Genomic DNA, 19,548 nt, shown 5'->3' on the forward strand with positions numbered 1-19,548 from the left:
GATCATCCACCGGAGAGCACCCCTGTTACCCTGTGACCCCACCCCTTGCCCTGTTTGCTATCTCTCATGATTCTCTCACTCCTGGACCTTGGATTCCGCCCTTACTCATTTGGACAATATCAGTCTATGCTGTGTTACAGAGCATTAATTCCTTGAGGACAGAAAAACATCTGTTTTCTTCACTGCTCTTTCTCTGGGTTCGGCTCATAGCAGACAGGCACTTAAAGGTGTTTGGTGGGTGAACCACTGCCTGAATGAATGAATTGCCTTAACACTTAATACAAGAAAGCTCATTTCCAAAACTCCTGCTGATACTTCATCACTGAACCCTTTAGTCTCCAAACAAAGAATGTACTGCCTAGAATTATAGAAACCGGAGCCAGGAAGGATCTTGGACCCTTTCCAGTCCAGTCCACCTCACTGTAAAGACACGGAATCCAGCTTTGAGAGAACTGATGGTGAAGCAAGCACAGCTCAAGCTTCTTATGCTTCTATACTTTCTACCTCTGTTCCTTTTGAGAGGTTAGAATGTTGTATTCACAAGGAAATTTCAATGAGACCACAAAATTTCAATTCCTCCTTGTCTCGATGTTCTATTTGCAAGAAAGCATCTGGCATGGTACACTGTGGTGTTGGAGAAGACGCTTGAGAGTCCCTTGGACTGCAAAGAGATCAAACCAGTCAATCCTAAAGGAAGTCAGTCCTGAATATTCCTTGGAAGGACTGATGCTGAAACTGAAGCTCCAATAGTTTGGCCACCTGATGAAAAGAACTGACTCATTGGAAAAGACCCTGATGCTGGGAAAGATTGAAGGCAGGAGGAGAAGGGGACGAGAGGATGAGATGGTTGGATGGCATCACCGACTCAATGGACATGAGTTTGAGCAAGTTTCAAGAGTTGGTGATGGACAGGGAAGACTGGTGTGCTACAGTCAACAGGGTCACAAAGAGTTGGACACAACTGAGTGACTGAACTGAACTGATGGTACACTGAAAACTTACAAATTCATGCAGAAATTGTCCCATGTAGACAGGACAGCTGACCACTACTCTGTTACTCTTCTGTCCTATTGGGAAAACCTAAAACATGAAAAATTGGTTAATATAAGATTTCTTCTAAATTTACCTGAATGTTCACCATTTGTAAGTAGTTATATTTCCTATCCTTAGTAATCCTTTAATCCATGGGTTTTCACATTTAAGTCTTGCCTACATCCCTGTTCACCGATCTTTTTATAAGAGAAAGGTTATCAAGAAGGAAGCATGGAATAAATGATAAGCACTTTAGAACCAGACATATATGGCTTTGATTCTTGGCCCCATGTACTAGCTAAGACCTTGGATAAGACTCTTGAAACTTCTTGGTATCAATTTACTCATCTGTAAAGTGTGGTGTGTGTGTGTGTGTGTGTGTGTGTGTGTGTGAAATATTGTTTTAAGCTGGGACATTAAGCTGGCAGCAGGCACAATGAGGCAGACCTGGGCTTTCTGCGCATTACATCACTGAATCCGCACACAGCCCTAGGGGCAAATGACTCTGGTCCCTACTTTCAGGTGAAGACTCAGACTCAGCACAGTCAATAGGCCAGAGGGTCCACGCCCTGGGAAGGGCAGCACTAGGAGGACCTGGGCTGTCTCACTAGGTCCACACTGATGGCCCGCCACAGAAGGCCACTGTGCAGACGGGCTGGAATTGATTCTGTGCGCTGAGCATCCCGAGGAGCCTGTATCCCAGAGACACCAGCAAACGCCCCTTCTCACCACTGACTCCCTTGGCCAGTGGCCGGCCTTCCTGGGCCAATAGCTTCTATTTTAAATAACTAATAATTCTCCTTATTCTCATTACAAAAGCAGCAAAGGCTTATTACAGGTCATTTGGACAAAATAAACCTGTCTAAAGAAACTAAACTTTACACATAATCCCACCACCCAAAGAGAATCACTGTTAGCATGCAGGTATAGGTATTTAAAGTATTTAGTTTTGTATATAAGAACACATAATCCTTTGGAGGCAAAATAGGTAGCAATCCTACCTATCTCATCAACATTCTTCTAAAACATGAGGTTTTGTGGCTACGTGGTACTACTGACTCAATGGACATGAGTTTGAGCAAACTCCGGGAGATAGTGAGGACAGGAAAGCCAGGCGTGCTGCAGCCCGTGGGGTCACAAAGAGTCAGACACAACTTAGCAACTGAACAGCAGCAATGATATAATTTGGATAAAATGTGTTATGGGCTAACACTGAACAAAGACCTTTTGAATGTGCTAACCACATCTCTGTGATAGAGACACTTTTATGATTCCCATTTTACAGATAAAGAAATTGAGGCACACAGAGGTTCAGTAGCTTACTCCCAGGGGCCCAGCTAGTAAGAGAAGGAGCCACGGCTGAAACCGAGGCAGATGGATTCTGTAGTCCGTGCTTTGGAACAGAGGGACTGGATTGTTTCTGAGGAATCCATTTTTGTTAGAGATTTGAATTAGAATCTAATTTCTTATATTACTTAATAATAGTATAATGAACCTTCATTGACATCTGCAATTTTTTCATTGGGCTAAATTCCTAGAAGTAAAGTTACTGAAAGGATAGTTAATGCATGCATTCTACGTTAATGCATGCTTCAGTCATGTCCGACTCTTTGCAACCCTAGGGATTATAGTCTCTGTCCAAGGGATTCTCCAGGCAAAAATGCTGGAATGGGTTGCCATGCCCTCCTCCAGGGATCAAACCCAAGTCTGTAACGTCTCTTGCATTGCAGGCAGATTCTTTACTGCTGAGCCATCCGGAAAGCCCCCAGATAGTTAATACTTTTGGCCTATAATGCCCAAGTTCCCTCCCCCACAAAATTAAACCATTTTATTGCTACATAAAATCTTCACGAAAAAACTGTTCTTCCTCCTCTTTGTAAATATTGACTTTTTAAAAAAATGTTGTCTGTTTCATAGATTAAAATGGTACCTTGCTGCTATTTTAAATTTCAAAGCTGGAAATCCTAAAAAAACTTCTTTCCATATACCTATTGGCCATTTTTACATTTTCTTGGGGTTAAATTTATATTTATGCCTCCTGTCCAAATTTCTACCAGCATGTTTTCATATTATTTTTACATATTAAGGGTAGGAATCCTTTGGCCATCATCATATATGTTGCAAATATTTCTTTGAAGATTTTTTTTCATTTTTTAAAAATTTATTTATTTTAATTGGAGGCTAATTACTTTACAATATTGCATTTCAATCTCTGTGGGGTTTTTCAGCACATTTTTAAGTTTTTTATATTTTGTATAGTTGTGCTTCTCTACTGCAAAATGTGGGCTATTTTACTATTGTTCCTAAGATCCTTGATATTATAAAATGTTACTCTAGGTGCTCACTATAAGAAAATAACCCATCAAAGAAGTATCCATCAAATCAGGATTGAACATCTGTACTGTGGCAGGTATGAGCAGGCACCGAGGTTTCAGGAAAAGAGACGTGCGTTGCTGGCCTTCAGCCGCTTGCTGAAGCTCCTGGAAGAGACAGGCGGGGCGGCAGATGACTGTGGAAGGGACAGTAGGTGTGACAGGGTGCACGCAGAGCTCCAGGCACGCGGGCCCGAGCACTGCCTCGACAACCTGACGCTTGCGCTGAGCTCTCGAAGCAGCTGAGGGTTGGCCGCACGGGGAAGGGGAAGAGTCTTCCAGAAAGAGCCGCAGCCTTTTGTCAAGCACTTTGAAGCCAGGCAACAGAATTTGATTTTTGATCTGAGTGTTGGGAAAAAAAAAAAAAATTGGTTTTGATCATAGAGGTAATAGGAGCACTCGAACATTTTAATCTAGAAACAGAATACAAAAGAGTTTAGAGAAAGCAAAGACAGGAGCGTGAAGAGCTGGTCAGAGTTCATGGGGTGGCTGGGAGAGGGGGAGCCTCACCCTGAACCACGACCAGAGGGAGGAGGGGAGTGGGCAGGGACTGTGGACTGATGAGCTCTCAGAGCTAAACAGCTCTCTGGATGTGAGGTGAGGGAGGCAGGAAAGCAGGTGCTCACCCACAAAGCCAGCATGCAATCTGCATCAGGATGCTGGGGTTTAACTGATACATTTTATTTGGAAATTTACCTGGGAAAAGAAATAGACTTAGAATAACTGATAATTTTTTAAAAGAAATGACACTGAAGGGATATTACCCTGCCACATATCTAATGTCATACTAATGCAGGAGTAGGCAATAAAACAGAAAGGCCCTAGAAACACACCTCTCAGTGAGTATATGGAAACATTTGAGAAAGAATAGACTTTTTATTTAGCTGGTACTGGGAAAACTGACTATCATATAGGATAAAAAGCAAGATCATTTCTCTGCTTCTCCATAGAGATGAACCTATATTTCATAAAAGTTAAAGATGTCTCTGGGAAAGGAAATGCAACCCACTCCAGTCTCCTGGCCTAGGAAACCCCATGGGCAGAAGAGCCTGGTGGGCTACAGTCCATGGGGTCTCAAAGATTTGGACAGGTCTGAGCGACTGAGCGCACAAAGATATCTCAGAGAAAGTCATGCAAATTGTTATAACACACAAACCCTCAAACTCCAGTACCTTCTCAAAGTAAAAGTCCATTTCTCACTTGTGTGGTAGTCCAATGCAGGCGCTTCTCGAGGAGACGGGTGTGCGGAGGGGCCCTGCGTGCACTCACTCTGGCCCAGGCTGACCAGGACCCATCATCTGCAGCGTCTGGCTCTAAGGACATCCTCAGTGTCCACGTGAGCTGGCGGATGGGAAGGCAGCCCCTGAGGCCATCTGCGGCCTCTCCGCCTGCACGTGGCTCACACCCTCTCCATTCACCGTCCATCAGTTAGGACAGGTCACATCCCCACTCCCAGAGGCGAGCAGATGGGAAATGACGTCCCTGGCAGGCAGCCCCTTCCCAGGCCTTGTTCTGCACCCCGGAGGAGGAGCAAGCTTCTGGGGAAGACAGCTGGCTACCGCTGCCACAAAGAACATGCAGAACAGAATACATACAGTTCACTCAACCAGCATCTCAATACACCAAAGAGACTCTAGGAAAGTATATTTATAATCAGAGGCAAAGTTGTGCAGGGTAACTTGACTTTTATGATTTCTTAATGACCTGACATTCAGAATCTGTTTTTTTTTTTTAATGTGATGTTTTATCTATCATATTGACAACTATTACAAATTTTTAATACTCTACGCCTTTAATATCACACAGTAAATAGTAAGCTTTTGCTATTTTTATTACTATTGTTATTTTTGCTTTTTATTTGCAAAGAGAATGAAAAATCACTACTTTGGTACTATCATTTGGAGGGCACTTTGGTATCAAAACACAACACGTGCCAACCTTCAACCCAGCAATCCAGTCTCTAGGAATGTATCCTAAAGAGAATACCTACAAAAATTTATGTATGGGGCTGTTCATTTCAGAATCATTTCAGTAACAAACATTAAAGTAATCTACAGCTCAATACTAAAGAATTAGCTAATCACATAAATTTACTTCTTACCTTATACTTGGCTAAACTTTTGACATTTTATAGCAGCTATTACTTTTATAATTTTAAATGAGATAGTTCATTAAAATTTTCCAAAGTTTAGCTTATAGTGAGGCCACTGAAACGAGCTCAGGGCATTAGAACAAAAAATGTGGTGAGAGAGGAGGATGGAATTGCCAGGAATGTAGTATTTGCTGCATTTCTGTTTTGACTAGAGGCAACAAGATGAAATGAGCTTACAGTGCAAGGGGAAATTTAGGTTAGCCGTTACAGGAAACTTTCTGAGACACTAACATAATTTACAAAAAAATCTTAAAGCCTAAAGTCTCCACACAGTTAATCTATTATAAATGTCAAGATGAACCCTCTGTGTTTTACCTCTAGAAAATTTCTCTCTCCTAATAATTACTAGTTTAGAAGTATTCATCTGTGCATTGTTTAATCCATGTGATTCAGTTCTTCCCTTTATGATTTTAAATTAAGCCAAGTGTACTAAAATATACTCCCTAATAGGTGAATTGTGTCATGTAATTGTAGCAACAAAACAGCCCACCAAGTTCAAATCTTGCTTTAACCCAGCTGCCACTCCATGACAGGATAACCTTGGATGTGAATTCACCTTATAATGAGGATTTTCAGTATTTCAGTGACTAATCCCTTCTACACAGGGCCCAGGGTGATCAATTTGTATTGATTTTGCTAATACTAGAGCAAAATTCCAGTGGGGTCTAATAATAATCTTGAATACTTAATGTGTCTTAAATATCACTGCAGTATTTTGTTCAAATCTGCAGTCTCCTCAAATCTCAAGAACTAATCCACAAATCACTAAGTGATTCACTGAGTATGTGAGCCTACTTCCTAATACCTCATAAGCCTATATTCCACATTTCTAATGGGCTAATTATAATCGATAATTGTTTCTTCCCTACTTCCAAACTTGTTTCCCTGTTTCCTTTGGGAGGGGCATTTGGGAGCTCGAAATTAAGATTACACATTTTTTATTTTTTCATGCAATTTGGTGCTTCTCCTTGTTTATTAGCAGCTTTATTTCTTTCTCTAACCACATTTTCTCTGGATGTATCCATAAGAGTACCATCAGTTTTAATATCATTTATTTCTGCTTTATTTCCCCTGCATTTCTTTCTTTCCTGAGCAATTTACACAATAACAAATTTATTCTTGCTTTAGTTTCCACCTGCTTTTGCAGCCTACCCCTTTGTCCCTCCCCCGACCACATACCCCCCACTTACTTCACCCTGATTTTCAATATCCAAGGAATGATGCACCGTGACACTTAAGGGCACAGCTCGGGAGTCAGGTAAGGGCCAGCAGAGCCACTTGTAAATGTTGTGCCTTGGCTAATTGAGCCCCGCAAGCCTCGGTTCTTCGTTTTTAAGGAGGTCATGGTAATGGTACTGTCTACTTTATGGCACTGTTTGGAGGACCAAATGAAATGGGACCACAGGGCTTCTCAACCTCGGCACTGCTGCCTTTGGGACCGGGTCATTTTTTTTAATTTCAGAGGGTAGTTCCAGGCATTGCAGGGTGTTTGAAAGCAACCCTGGCCTCTACCGCTAGGTGCCAGTAGCAACTCCTTCCCAGTTACGACAACCAAATACATCTCCAAACACTGCCAAATGCCCCAGGGGAAAACTTCCCCTCTGACAACCACTGGTGCACATAAAGCATTTAGCATCTGGTACACGGATGGGACATGATAAATATTTGCAGTAGTTTGATGATCAGATGAATGAATGAATGAATATTCATTTTAATGCAAGTGTCTGAGACAATGCTTGACCCTTAATTAACTGCTTCACACACTAACAGATGAACAAAGGAATGGAAGCCAATGAGCCCGGAGGCTGTCTGTGTTTGCTACACTGTACTAAAATGTTCTGTCTTCTCTTAAATGCTCCCATGTTGCAAAAAGAAAAACATTTTAGACAAATAGCTTAAGTTGTTCTACCCAAATTCTACTCCCCTTTATTGAAATGTCATTGACAGAAACATGGTGTAAGTTTAAGGTGTACAATCTATTGATCTGACATGCTTATACACTGCAAAGTGATTTTTAGTTAACAACTCCATCATTTCACATAATCACCATTTCTTTTTTGTGGTGAAACATTTCAAATTCACTCTATTAACAATTTTCAAATATATAATACAGCATTATTAACTGTAATCACCATTCTGTACATTAGATCCCCAGAACTCGTTCACCTTATAACTGGAAGTTTGTAATCTTTCACCAAGATCTCCCCATTTCTCCCCCCACCCTCCTCCAGTAACCATGATTCTAGTCTCTGTTCCTTTGAGTTTTACTTTTTGAGATTCCGCATGAGTGATATACATTATCTATCTTTCTCTATCTGGATTGTTTCTGTTAGCTTATTGTCCTCAAGGTCCATCCATGTTTTTTCAGACATTAGCATTTCCTTCTATCTCATGGATGAACAATATTTCAATAAAGATGGATAGACAGATCTTTACCTATTCATCCATTCATTGACGGACACAACTCGCTTCCGTATCTTGGCTATTGAGAATAATGCTGCAATGAACATGAGGGTGCAGGTATCTCTTTAAGATCCTGTTTTAGTTAACTTTGTATATATGCCCAGAAATAGGATTGCTGCGATAGTTCTATTTTTAATTTTTTGAGGATCCTCCATACTGTTTTCCATAGTGGCTGCACCAATTTGCATTCCGACCAGCAAAGTAAAAGGGTTCTCATTTCTCCATATCCTCACCAACACTTGTTATCTCCTATCTTTTTGACAATCACCATTTTAACAGGTTTGAGGTTTTGATTTTCATCCCCTGACAATCAGTGATATTGAGCACCTTTTCAATACATCTGTCATTTGTATGTCTTCTTTGGAAAAATATCTATTCAGATCTGCTGCCCAATTTTTAATTTGTTTGTTTTTTACTATTGAGTTGTATGAGTTATTTGTATATTATGGATATTAACTTCTTATCAGCTATGCAATTTGAAAATATTTTCTCTATTTCATTGCCTTTTCATTTTGTTAATGGTTTCCTTTACTGTAAAGAACTTTACAGTTTGCTATAGTTTCACTTATTAACTTTTGCTTTTCTTGCCTTCATTTCTGATGTCAAACCGAAAATATCATTGCCAAGGCCAATGCCAATGGCCCCTGTTTTCTTGTAGGAGTTTTATAGTTTCAGGTGTGACATTTAAGTTTTTAATCCATTCTGAGTTAATTACTAGGAGTGGCATAATGATAGTGTCCAGTTTCATTCTCTTGCATGAGGCTGTTCAGTGTTCTCAACACCATCAATTGAAGAGACTGTCTTTCCCTTTCCCCACTGTGTATTCTTGGCCCCTCTGTCATTAATTAATTGTCCATATGTGTGTGGCTTTATTTCTGGGCTCTCTATTCTGTTCCATTGACCTTTGTGTGTTTTTATGCCAGTTTCATGCTATTTTGATTACTACAGCTTTGTAATATAATATGAAGTGAGAAAGTGTGATGTTTCTAGTTTCATTCTCCTTTATCAAGGTTGTTTTGGTTATTCAGGGGTTTTTTGTTATTCCATACAAACTTAGAACTAATGTTCTGTTTCTGCGGGGGGGAAAAACACTTTAATCTAATAGAGATTGCATTGAATCATTGCTCTGAGTAGGAGAGACATTTAACTATATGAACTGTTCCGTCAGCATGGAGTATCTTTCCATATTAGTGTCTTCTTCAGTTTCCTTGATTGATGTTTTATAGTTTTCAATGAACAGATTTTCCACCTCCTTGGTTTAATTCCTTCCTAAATATTTTATTCTTTTTGACACTACTGTGAATGGGACTTTTTTCTCAATTTCTCTTCCTGATAAATGGTTGTTTGTGTGTAAAGCACAACTGATTCTTGAATTATTTATTTTGTGTCATACAACTTTACTCAATTCATTATTTCCAACATTTGTTTTGGTAAAATGTTTAGGATTTTCTATATATAATGCTTTGTCATTTGCAAGTAGTGACAGTTTTTCTTCCTCCTTTCTGATCTGAGTGATTTTTACTTCTTCTCATGCCTACTTGCTCTAACTAGGACTTTCAATACTATATTGAATAAAAGTGGCAAGGGTGAGCATCCTTAACTTGTTCCTGTTCTTACAGGGGAAGTTGTCAGTTTTTTAGCACTGAATATGATGTTCACTATGGGCTTGCTTTGTGGCGTTTATTATGTTGAGGTACATTCCCTCTATATCCATTTCATTGAGAGCTTTTATCATGAAAGTATGTGAATTTTGTCAAATGCTTTTTCTACATCTATTGAGTTGATTATATCACTTTAATTTTCTTTTGTTAATGTGGGGTATCACACTGATTTGCAAATATTGAGCCATCGTTGGATCCCTGGAATAAACCCTACTTGATCGTGGTATATAATCCTTTTAATATATTGTTGAGTTCAGTTTCCTAAGACTTTGTTAAGGACTTTTACATCTATGTTCATCAGGGATATGTACTTTTATCTTCTTGGGGTGTCCTTTTCTGGTTTTGATATTAGGTTAGTGCTACTGCTAAGTCACTTCAGTCATGTCTGACTCTTTGCGACCCCATGGACTGTAGCCTGCCAGGCTCCTCTGCCCATGGGATTCTCCAGGCAAGCATACTGGAGTGGGTTGCCATTTCCTTCTCCAGAGGGGATCTTCCAACCCAGGAATTGAACCCAGGTGTCCTGCATGGTAGGCAGATTCTTTATCAACTGAGTTATCAGGGAAGCCTATTAGGGTAATACTGAACTTGTAAAATGAATTTGGAAGTGCTTCCTCTATTTTTGTTTTTTTATGGAAGAGTTTGAGAAGGATTGGTATTTATTCTTCAGATGTTGATGTAGTTCACCACTGAAGCCATCTAGTCCTGGACTTTTTTGTTCATTGAGAGGTTTTTGATTACTGATTCCATCTCTTTATTAGTGATTGGCCTGTTCAAATTTTCTATTTCTTCCTGATTTAGCCTTGTTAGATTGTATGTTTCTAGTAAGTTAACTGTTTCTTCTAGGTTGTCTGTTTCACTAAGATCTGTTTCTGGGAATTTGTCTCGTTCTTTTGTTTGGAACATATTGTTTCTTCCTTTTCCTTGACTCCCTGTGTAAATTTCTGTGCATTAGATAAAACTAGCCACCTACACTAGTCTTGAAAGACAGAACTTGTATGGGAGATGAACTCATCAATTAGCATAGCCTTTGCTTCTCGTTGTCTCTGAAATGTTTGTAATTGTCTAACCACCCTGTTCTTAGTGGCTCCCAGTGGTCAAATATGTGCCAAGACTCAGTGTCCCAAGCGGAGGGTCACAGTCATCTTCTGGATGAAGGCCATTTGGAAGTTGGACTCTCAGGCAGCAGCTGGGAAAATATGTCATTAGACCCTATCCAGGGAGAAACTGGGAGGTAGGCATTTCACCTGCTCCCTCTGTACTGGACCTAGTTATTAATATATAGCCATGAAGCGGGGGGCTGCGGGGTCCTTACCCATTAAGAACTTTCTTTGCTATAGTCCTGTAGGACTCCTGAATGCAAGCCCTGTTGGCTGTCAGAGCCAGGTGATCCAGGGGTTTTTCTCCCAAGCAGCAGCCTCAAAAGCTGGGCCACCAGATATGTACAAAAACTTGAGAAGGATACTGGCAAATTGGAGCGGGCCAGAGGGAGAGGGCAGGAGACATGTCCATTGGCTCATGTGGCCTCAGGAGAGAACTTCAGTCACTCTCCAGATGCATCTAAGTTAGAGGCCTGACCTTCAGGCAGCAGCTTGTAAAGTTGGCAAGTAGAATCCTTTCAGGAAAAGACAGGGAGATGGGCATTTCTACAGCCCAGGGCTCACACCCACTAACACCTGCTTCCCTGTCGGCTATAGTATGTGGGTCTCATGCACACAAGCCTCACGGCTTTCAGGACTCGGTGTTTGGGGGGCCTATCCCTCTGGAAAGAGCCTTAAAAATTGGGGTGCTAAATGTGGGGTTCAAGCTTTCAGTCTCTCAGGGAGAAGCTAGGAGTTTGAGGTCCCTCCTGGGTGTCTGGCACTGTGCTAGGAGTGGGGTTTATGGTGACTGCGTCTCAGCCTCTCCTGCTGTTTTGATGTGAGCGTTCTCTCTTTTTGGATTTCCTCCAGAGGGAATTTCTGCATGTGTAGCTGCTCATGTGGTGCATCTGTGGGAGGAGGGCAGTTAGGAGCCTCCTGTGAGGCCATATTTAAAGGCCACACCTACCCACGCTTATAAAAGGTAAACCTTAGTGAGTTTTGCTTTTTATAAATGTCAATGAATGACGGCTATGAATTATTACATTGCTGTAGAATTCCGTGCTGGTTTGATTAACTTAAGAGTATTTTTGGTTGATGTTCCAGTTATTAAGCCACTGATATGGTAAGAGAAGAAAGCTCAAGCTACTTTTAAATGTTTATTAACTTAAGTTTATTCTATATAAACATTTACTGAGTGCCCGCTCTGTTCTAGGTACTTGGGATACAAGTATCCAACCTTGTGGAAGCTCTAGTCTCCTAAGTAATGGACTACAAAAATAATACATACATACATACATAAAAATAAGACAAGAGCACTCATAACTTCTAAAATATTAACCTGGGAAATATCTAGATGTACTTACAGCAAAACTCCAGCGGATGACTTTAACCCAAGTAGAAGCATTTTTGTGGCTGACTCATCGGTGACATTTGGTTGCTCACTTATGACTTCGTTTCACTGAATTCTGACTTTCTGATCTGAATTACAATAAGGGTGTTAAATCTTTGATTACCTTTGCATATTTTGTGACTTAAAATCTTTAGATTATGATTCACTGTGTGCATAGTTTTTGAAACTGTCTCAGACCTACAGGGTTTCTCTTACTTTCTCTAGGTTTTGTCTAATGAACTAAAAGCATACTTTTGTGCTGTAGTGTAACTGCTCTATAGCTAATTTTTTAAAAACTGATACAATATGTGTTTTCTGTGTTTCACTTTTTAATCTAGAATATCTAACAGATATTGGTGTTACAAGGATTAAAATAATATGACATTTGTAAAACACCTAAAACTAAAGAAAGTAAATTTACTGCACAAAGTAAATTTCAAGTCTGTTTTCTGCACCCACACTAGTCATTTATTTATTTCAACTATTTCTAATATTTTAGCACAGTGAGTAGGGTATTTTATCTTTTTCTTTGTACACTTGTGAGAAAGTAGTGCTACAATGAGAAATAGAAGCAAAATATATACCAGCAGGGCCTTATAAGGAATGTTTCTTTGTCTGTAAACCACTTGTCTCAGAAGTAAATCCCTCCGAATGATGAAAACCAAGAGATGTTTTCACACTTAACTCTTCTTTAAGTTTTTTCCTGATTTCAAAATATGTTTTCATTGTTATAAAACTCCAAGATTACAGAAATCAATAACTTCGAAAGTGAGAAGTCCTTTATCCACATTCTCATCCCACCTCTCTACCCATACAGAGACTTAGTATTCTATGTATATCCTCACGTTTTTCCTAGTTGTATAATGTATTTTTTATTAAGACTGGACTGTACATTCTGCTTTGCAACTGACTTCTAGTCACTTAATGTGCTTGTGTTTGTATTAACATATTTAGTCTCCTCTCATCTCCAACAGCTACAGAGAGAAAGAAAAGGACAAGTTTGTGGCTGGCTGTGCGCCCAACCACAAGCTCACTCAGCCTACAGACCTAATGGTAGAAATGCCTTCCGCTGACCCATGTGCCAACCCCCAACCCTCTCTCCAACCCTGACCCAAAAGGGCACCAGGAGAGTGACTCTAGAGATCCTCACAGTCCACACCCGGGGGACAGACCTTCCTGTGAGCAGGAAGGACTGGGCTGAAGAAAAATCCACCTTCACTCAGCCCTTAACCCTGAGGGCCTCAGAAACGTAGTAAATGCTGCACCCCGGGGGGGGGGGGTCTGAGTGTTGCTGCCTGGCCTTGCACGCCCACCTGGAGCAGGAAGGACATTTTATTGAGGATGAGCAGCTCAAGCTGACTTATTGTAAAATCGCCCTGGGAGGCTATTCAACCCACTTCACTCCTCCCACTTCAGAGCTACTTTCTATCACTCCGATATTTACCCTTGGAGCAATTAAGCCCTCCTTTATCTTTTCTGTGCTTTCCTTAGCTGCTCTTTTTAGCAGGTATGATTTAAGCCAAATGTCAATATGTCAGACATTAAATATCCATTCCCATGCACGGTGTGTACAATTACCTCCTCTATTATAACAAACGGAATGTCAATTAACTTGTGTACCGAACTTACACAAAACCGGGCCGACAGCAGTTTATAAAGGACTCTACCCAGGGCGCTTGAAGCATTTAGTGTAGTTGAGGCCTTTCTTTCAGTCTGCAAAGCTGCAGACACAACAGAAGTGAAATTTTTGTAGGAAGGAGTGACAAGCTTTGGGGGCAAGAAAACAGGAAAGACAATTGTGCGAAGCAGCACTTTCATAGCTGGACAGGCTATGATGCCTCCACGGCATCATCGGGGAAGCTTCGGGGCTGGGGTTCCTGCCGGCTGGACCCCCTCTCCCATCTCCAACCGTGACACCAGGGCTGCAGTGGGGGGTGTCCCCAGCCCTAAGCCCCCCAGAGCACCAGACCTTCCGAAGGCCACGTCCAGTTCTTCGAAGGTTAAACAGGAAGTGGTCCGAACTGGATGGCTAAAGCAGAGATGGCCGAGGGGTAAGAACGAGTCAGCAGAAGGCCCAGTCCTCCACCTTCCGCTCCTCGGCCATCACAGAGGTGGCCCACCACGTGGTGGGCGCCAGCCTGGAGCTCAAGTTCTGTTCCCGGGGCCCCAAATAGGTCCAAAGTGACGCGCTCTGAAAGCCTCTTTGGGAAACGAAAACCTCCTGGCCCTGCGACTTACGGCTGCTTCAACCTGTTTCTTTCAGATACCATTGTCCTCATCGCCTCCATAGCGGTCGTGTCTGCCAAAACTCAGGGTAACATCTTCGCCACGTCGGCACTGCGCAGCCTGCGCTTCCTGCAGATCCTCCGCATGGTGCGCATGGACCGGCGCGGCGGCACTTGGAAGCTACTGGGCTCCGTGGTCTACGCACACAGCAAGGTGAGCGCGCGTCTCTGCGCCCGCGCCCCGCGGGCGCCAACCTCTCCGAAAGCAAACTTGGGCTTTGCAGAAACTGGCTACAGCCATGCGAGGACACAGTGTGGATTATGTAAAAGTCCCCATAAATATCCAAGCAGTAGTCAAACACATGAAATCATGCTCAGATTTTGATTTTGTTCCCGTTTCAAGTATTTTTCACCTCTAAAAAATCTCTCATTCTTTTTATATCTAGGAATTAATCACAGCTTGGTACATAGGATTTTTGGTTCTGATTTTTTCATCTTTCCTTGTCTATCTGGTGGAAAAGGATGCTAATAAGGAGTTTTCTACATACGCGGATGCTCTCTGGTGGGGCACGGTGAGTGCGAAAATCTGGTTTTATTTATGGGATGTTGCGAGATGTTTCCTTTGAATACAGTGCAGTGATTCCCATGAGTGGTCTCAGTAAAACTATGAATGAACTTCCAAAAGGGAAGTTTTGTGCAAATACACAGCACATATAATTATCTGAAGAGTTGCCTCATCTGTTTAGGTCTAGCAGAGTTCTCTTACAAATCAACCTACTGCTTCTTGTGTGCCAGTCTGTTGCAAAATAAAAACGAATAATGTTTTAACCTTGATTAAAATGTTCACGGGCTCACTTATTTGTTTTAACTTTGTGGGGAGCACAGCTTTGAAGTACAAATTGTTGTGTTGTTTGTCACTCATCAGAAAGCTTATCTGAGGCTTTAAAACAAAAGAAATAGTAGCTGAACAAAAGTTATGAGTAAAATTGTGGTACAAAAAGGGAAAGAGAAAAGACTGGTAACCATCTGTGAGATCAAAGGTTACAGACACCGTGTTTCAAATTTTTCTACTCTTTTTCCTTTATATGGTTGTTAAAGAAGAGTTTTCCAAACAAATAAAAGTTAAAACATGACTCTCCTACACATAGAAAATAAAGCATGTGTAAATATTTTAAGTTATTATCAATGAAGGAACTAGGAAGACGTTACAGCCAGTTCAGAGGACTATCCAAAGAGCAGACCTGTATTAGGAGTGTTGAATGTGCAGAGGCAAACCTGGCTTCTTCCACAGTGAAAGCAGGAAGTCAGAGGAACCCCCACCAGACAGGATTTACTTACACATCTATAGACAAGAATTATTTTGCATTCCTGCTGCAACTTACACAATCATAAAATAGCTCAAAGGCCATGAAAGGTGCAGAGCCTGCCCCATAAAATCAGAAATCAATAACCTAGAAGAACGTACTCTAAACAACACATAGTTTTCCACTGAAGCGAACATTGTCTTTCTATTGTGAAGAATTTATTAAACAGTCATTGAATTGTGTACCTAATTAGAATGTTTTAGGATAAAGGAATGCTTTATACAATGTGTAAACTACATTTCTTTTTATTTTATTCCTTAATATGTTCTGAAAGGGTGAAAATACAACAGCAGTTAAAGTTGTCTGAAGAGTCTCTTTGGTCCGGCGAATTTGTTCTCTTATAAATCATTGGTAATATTTCTTGAGCGTTAGATTGTTGCCAGAATAAAAATGCATCATCTTCTTAAACTATGGTTGAAGCGTTAGTAAGTTTGTTTGCCAGTTTGCCTTGTGGAGCTCACTGCTGCTCTGTTCCACTATTTGTCAGAAGCTCATCGGTGAGTGTTCTTGCCTGGAGAATCCCAGGGACCGCGGAGCCTGGTGGGCTGCCGTCTATGGGGTCGCACAGAGTCGGACACGACTGAAGTGACTTAGCAGCAGCAGCAGCAGTGAGAACTAGAACTGTCATCAAAGATGAGGATAACTCATCAGGGCTTGAAGTAGAACCTGGTTTAGCATAGCAGCAATAAAATGAATAAGAATCAGAAGTATAGTCGTTTGAAGATGAAGATTCTTTTTCCTTAGATTGTCAGAGCTAAATGTCTACAAGATTGTGCCACGGATAACAAAGCATCCTGTTGGTTTCATAATTTGGTTTCCAACTCCTTTCCCTCCCCCAGAAGCAATAATGACCACTTTGAAAGAAGGAAAGGGGAAAACCCAAAAGAGAGCTGTCATCTGACATGCCTAAAATACTTTTTATGTGTTGAGAACAAACGAGAATGTATGACTCATAGTAGGGATAAACTGAGTAAACCGAGCAAAAAGGAGGTTTTTCTAGCCAGCAAGGAGAAGACAGCAATTTGAATTTTAGCTTTTGCATCGCTGTGAAGATCCTAATGTGGCTGAATGACTGAGACCCTTGGGCGCCCTTCTGTACTGAGGTGCAGCTGCTGGTGCATCCACCTGGCACATCTCTAGCATTCCTTCCATCCATCTTCCTTTCTCCTTCCTACTTATCTCCTTCCTACTTATCTCCTTCCTACTTATCTCCTTCCTACTAATCTCCTTCCTACTGCATTGTGTGTTGAGCGTGTGTGGGAAACTATCAATGTACTTACTCACCAGCTTGTTTCTTCGCCAGAATAACCCACGTAGCAAGTTTCCAAAGGTCATCTCTGTGCCTTTCAGGGAAAAGCAGTATCTATTCATTGATTTCATTGCAGCAGTGCTATTCAACTGAAGTTTAACATGTACTTAGCACTCCCCTGATAGCTCAGTTGGTAAAGAATCTGCCTGCAATGCAGGAGACCCTGGTTCGATCCCTGGGTTGAGAAGATCCGCTGGGGAAGGGATAGGCTATCCACACCAGTATTCTTTGGTTTCCCTAGTGGCTCAGCTGATAAAGAATTTGCCTGCAATGCGGGAGACCTGGGTTCGATCCCTGGGTTGGGAAGATCCCCTGGAGAAGGGAAAGGCTACCCACTCCAGTATTCTGGCCTGGAGAATTCCACTGACTGTATAATCCATGGGGTCACAAAGAGTCAGACACAACTGAGCGACTTCACTTCACTAACCTGTACTTAACAGAATCTTTGAATGGCCTGATTATATTTCTTTTTTTAACACAAAAAAATCAACTCTTGATTACAGAAGCAAATATTTTCTAAGATATTGAGCTTCTAGTAATAAAAAAAGGCCTTATTGGTTCACAGTGATATTGTTGATATTAACTAACTCATTAATGAAATTGTCTGAAGCCATAAAAAGCAAACAAGAGAACTTACTGGTTCTATCCTTATAAGAAGAAGATATACTACGTCACCGATGTGAAGTAAAACAAATATAGAATACTCCACTGTGCTTAGTCGCACAACTTAGTCCAACTCTTTGCAACCCCATGGACTGTAATCTACTGGGCTCCTCTGTCCATGGGGATTCTCCAAGCAAGAATACTATAATGGGTTACCATGCCCTCCTCCAGAGGATCTTCACAACCCAGGTCTCCCTCATTGCAGGTGGATTCTTTACCAGCTGGGCCACCAGGAAAGCCCAAGAATACTGGAGTGGTTAGCCTATCCCTTTTCCAATGGATCTTCCCGACACAGGGATCAAACCAGGGTCTCCTGTATTGCAGGCAGATCCCTTATCAGCTGAGCTACCAGGGAAGCCCATGGGATACTCTACATTGTATTATATGTTAATGAAGACCTCAATGAAATCTTTTTAGTTAAAACTGTCCTTGTTGCATGGAAGGCACACCTTGCTAACTAAGGAAACATCCAGAATATAGGGAAATGAAGGAAATGAAAGAATCCTCATTTGGTGCATTTCTTAGTGCTGGGCTTTGGTGAAAAAAAAGAAATCCCCATTTATTTTTTTTAAAAAAAGTCTGACATAGCGACATTTAATTTAAAATGCAATTTATAGTCTATAGATACAATATTCAGTGAATTCTAAATATTATATGTGAAACTCTTCCATGAAAAAGATGCTGTCCCCAAACCAACTTTAGGAGGAATGTGTAGTACAATCAGCACTGCTCAAAGCAATAACAATTCAGAGAACTTTGGTCCCTGGAAACCATTCCCATAATAATAGATGACAGTACTCAGCCCCTAGTAAGGGCTGGTGTTAAGCCCCTGGCAGATGCCCAACCACAGATGGGGGCTGCATGAATGGATATGGGGAACCTCTACAGCAAAGGAGCAGAAACCAATGCCCTCCTGACAGACCTACAGCTTCAGGACAGACCTACAACTTCAGGGCAGAAGGGCTTTGGGAATACATCACTTCCTGTTAGTACTATCCTCCTTTTCAGTTACTTCAGGTTTATTCTGAAATAATCAAAGAACAGGTTTTCCTGGAGTTATTTTTTATCATTAGCTCCTTCTTTCCTGTTATTATCTTCCCTCCTTTTGATTTGCTTTAGATTTATTCTGAAATAACTTAAGATCCCATCCTCCTAAAGTAGTTTTTCCTGGTAATGACCCTATCCTTGAAGGCCAACTTGTCCTTTTTTTATTTACCACTCTTACTGAGTTGAAGATGGTGTTATGGGTTTTCTTTAAAGATGCAACAGCAGCAGATGGTATAAACCTACTCTGAATATAGCCTCCACCTGAGACCTTCAGGCATGTAGAGGATGTGGTGTTGGCCAGTTAGTCCTAGAATTTGCTCTAAAAACCTGGCACTTTTTCCAGGCAACAATATAGAAGGCTCTGTATGTCATGCACACGCAACAGGTTATGCAGCCCATATGTCTACCGTGAGTTCATCCCCCTACAAAATCTAAGAATAGGAAATGGTGCCGATTTGTGGAAAGAGCAAGGATACCCTTGTCCTTGATGACACTGGTCACCTTTCTGAGAATCAGCCCTCCTTCCATCAGGTTTACCAGGACATAATGTTTTCTGCCACCTCTTAGAAGCTATTGGTTTCTGACTCAGTAAGTCTGCTGACACAGTAAATAGAAGTGTTTCTTACTATCAATGTGTTACCTGATGGAATCAGAAGCTTTACTTCCATCTGTTCAGGATTGTTAACAACCAAGTGAAAACTGAGATATACACCCCTGGCAATACCTTCCATACAGTCTAGTGGTTATTAACCTCTCCAAGCCCCACGCCTACCTTTGGGGCATTTACG

At 41.3% G+C, this 19,548-nt stretch overlaps 1 protein-coding gene across 6 annotated transcripts in view; it reads left to right on the forward strand.

Moving 5' to 3' along the window:
• The window catches only part of KCNQ5 (potassium voltage-gated channel subfamily Q member 5), a 588,020-nt gene that overhangs the window by 453,208 nt on the left and 115,264 nt on the right, over nucleotides 1-19,548 (forward strand). For all 6 annotated transcript variants that reach the window (XM_043889971.1, XM_043889972.1, XM_043889974.1 and 3 more), the window contains 2 exons: nucleotides 14,416-14,591; nucleotides 14,824-14,949. In XM_043889971.1, the coding sequence (XP_043745906.1) occupies nucleotides 14,416-14,591; nucleotides 14,824-14,949 (302 nt within the window). The remainder of the gene's footprint in view (nucleotides 1-14,415; nucleotides 14,592-14,823; nucleotides 14,950-19,548) is intronic.

This window comes from Cervus elaphus, chromosome 28 (assembly GCF_910594005.1).
Source record: "Cervus elaphus chromosome 28, mCerEla1.1, whole genome shotgun sequence".
NCBI classification, from domain to species: Eukaryota; Metazoa; Chordata; class Mammalia; order Artiodactyla; family Cervidae; genus Cervus; species Cervus elaphus.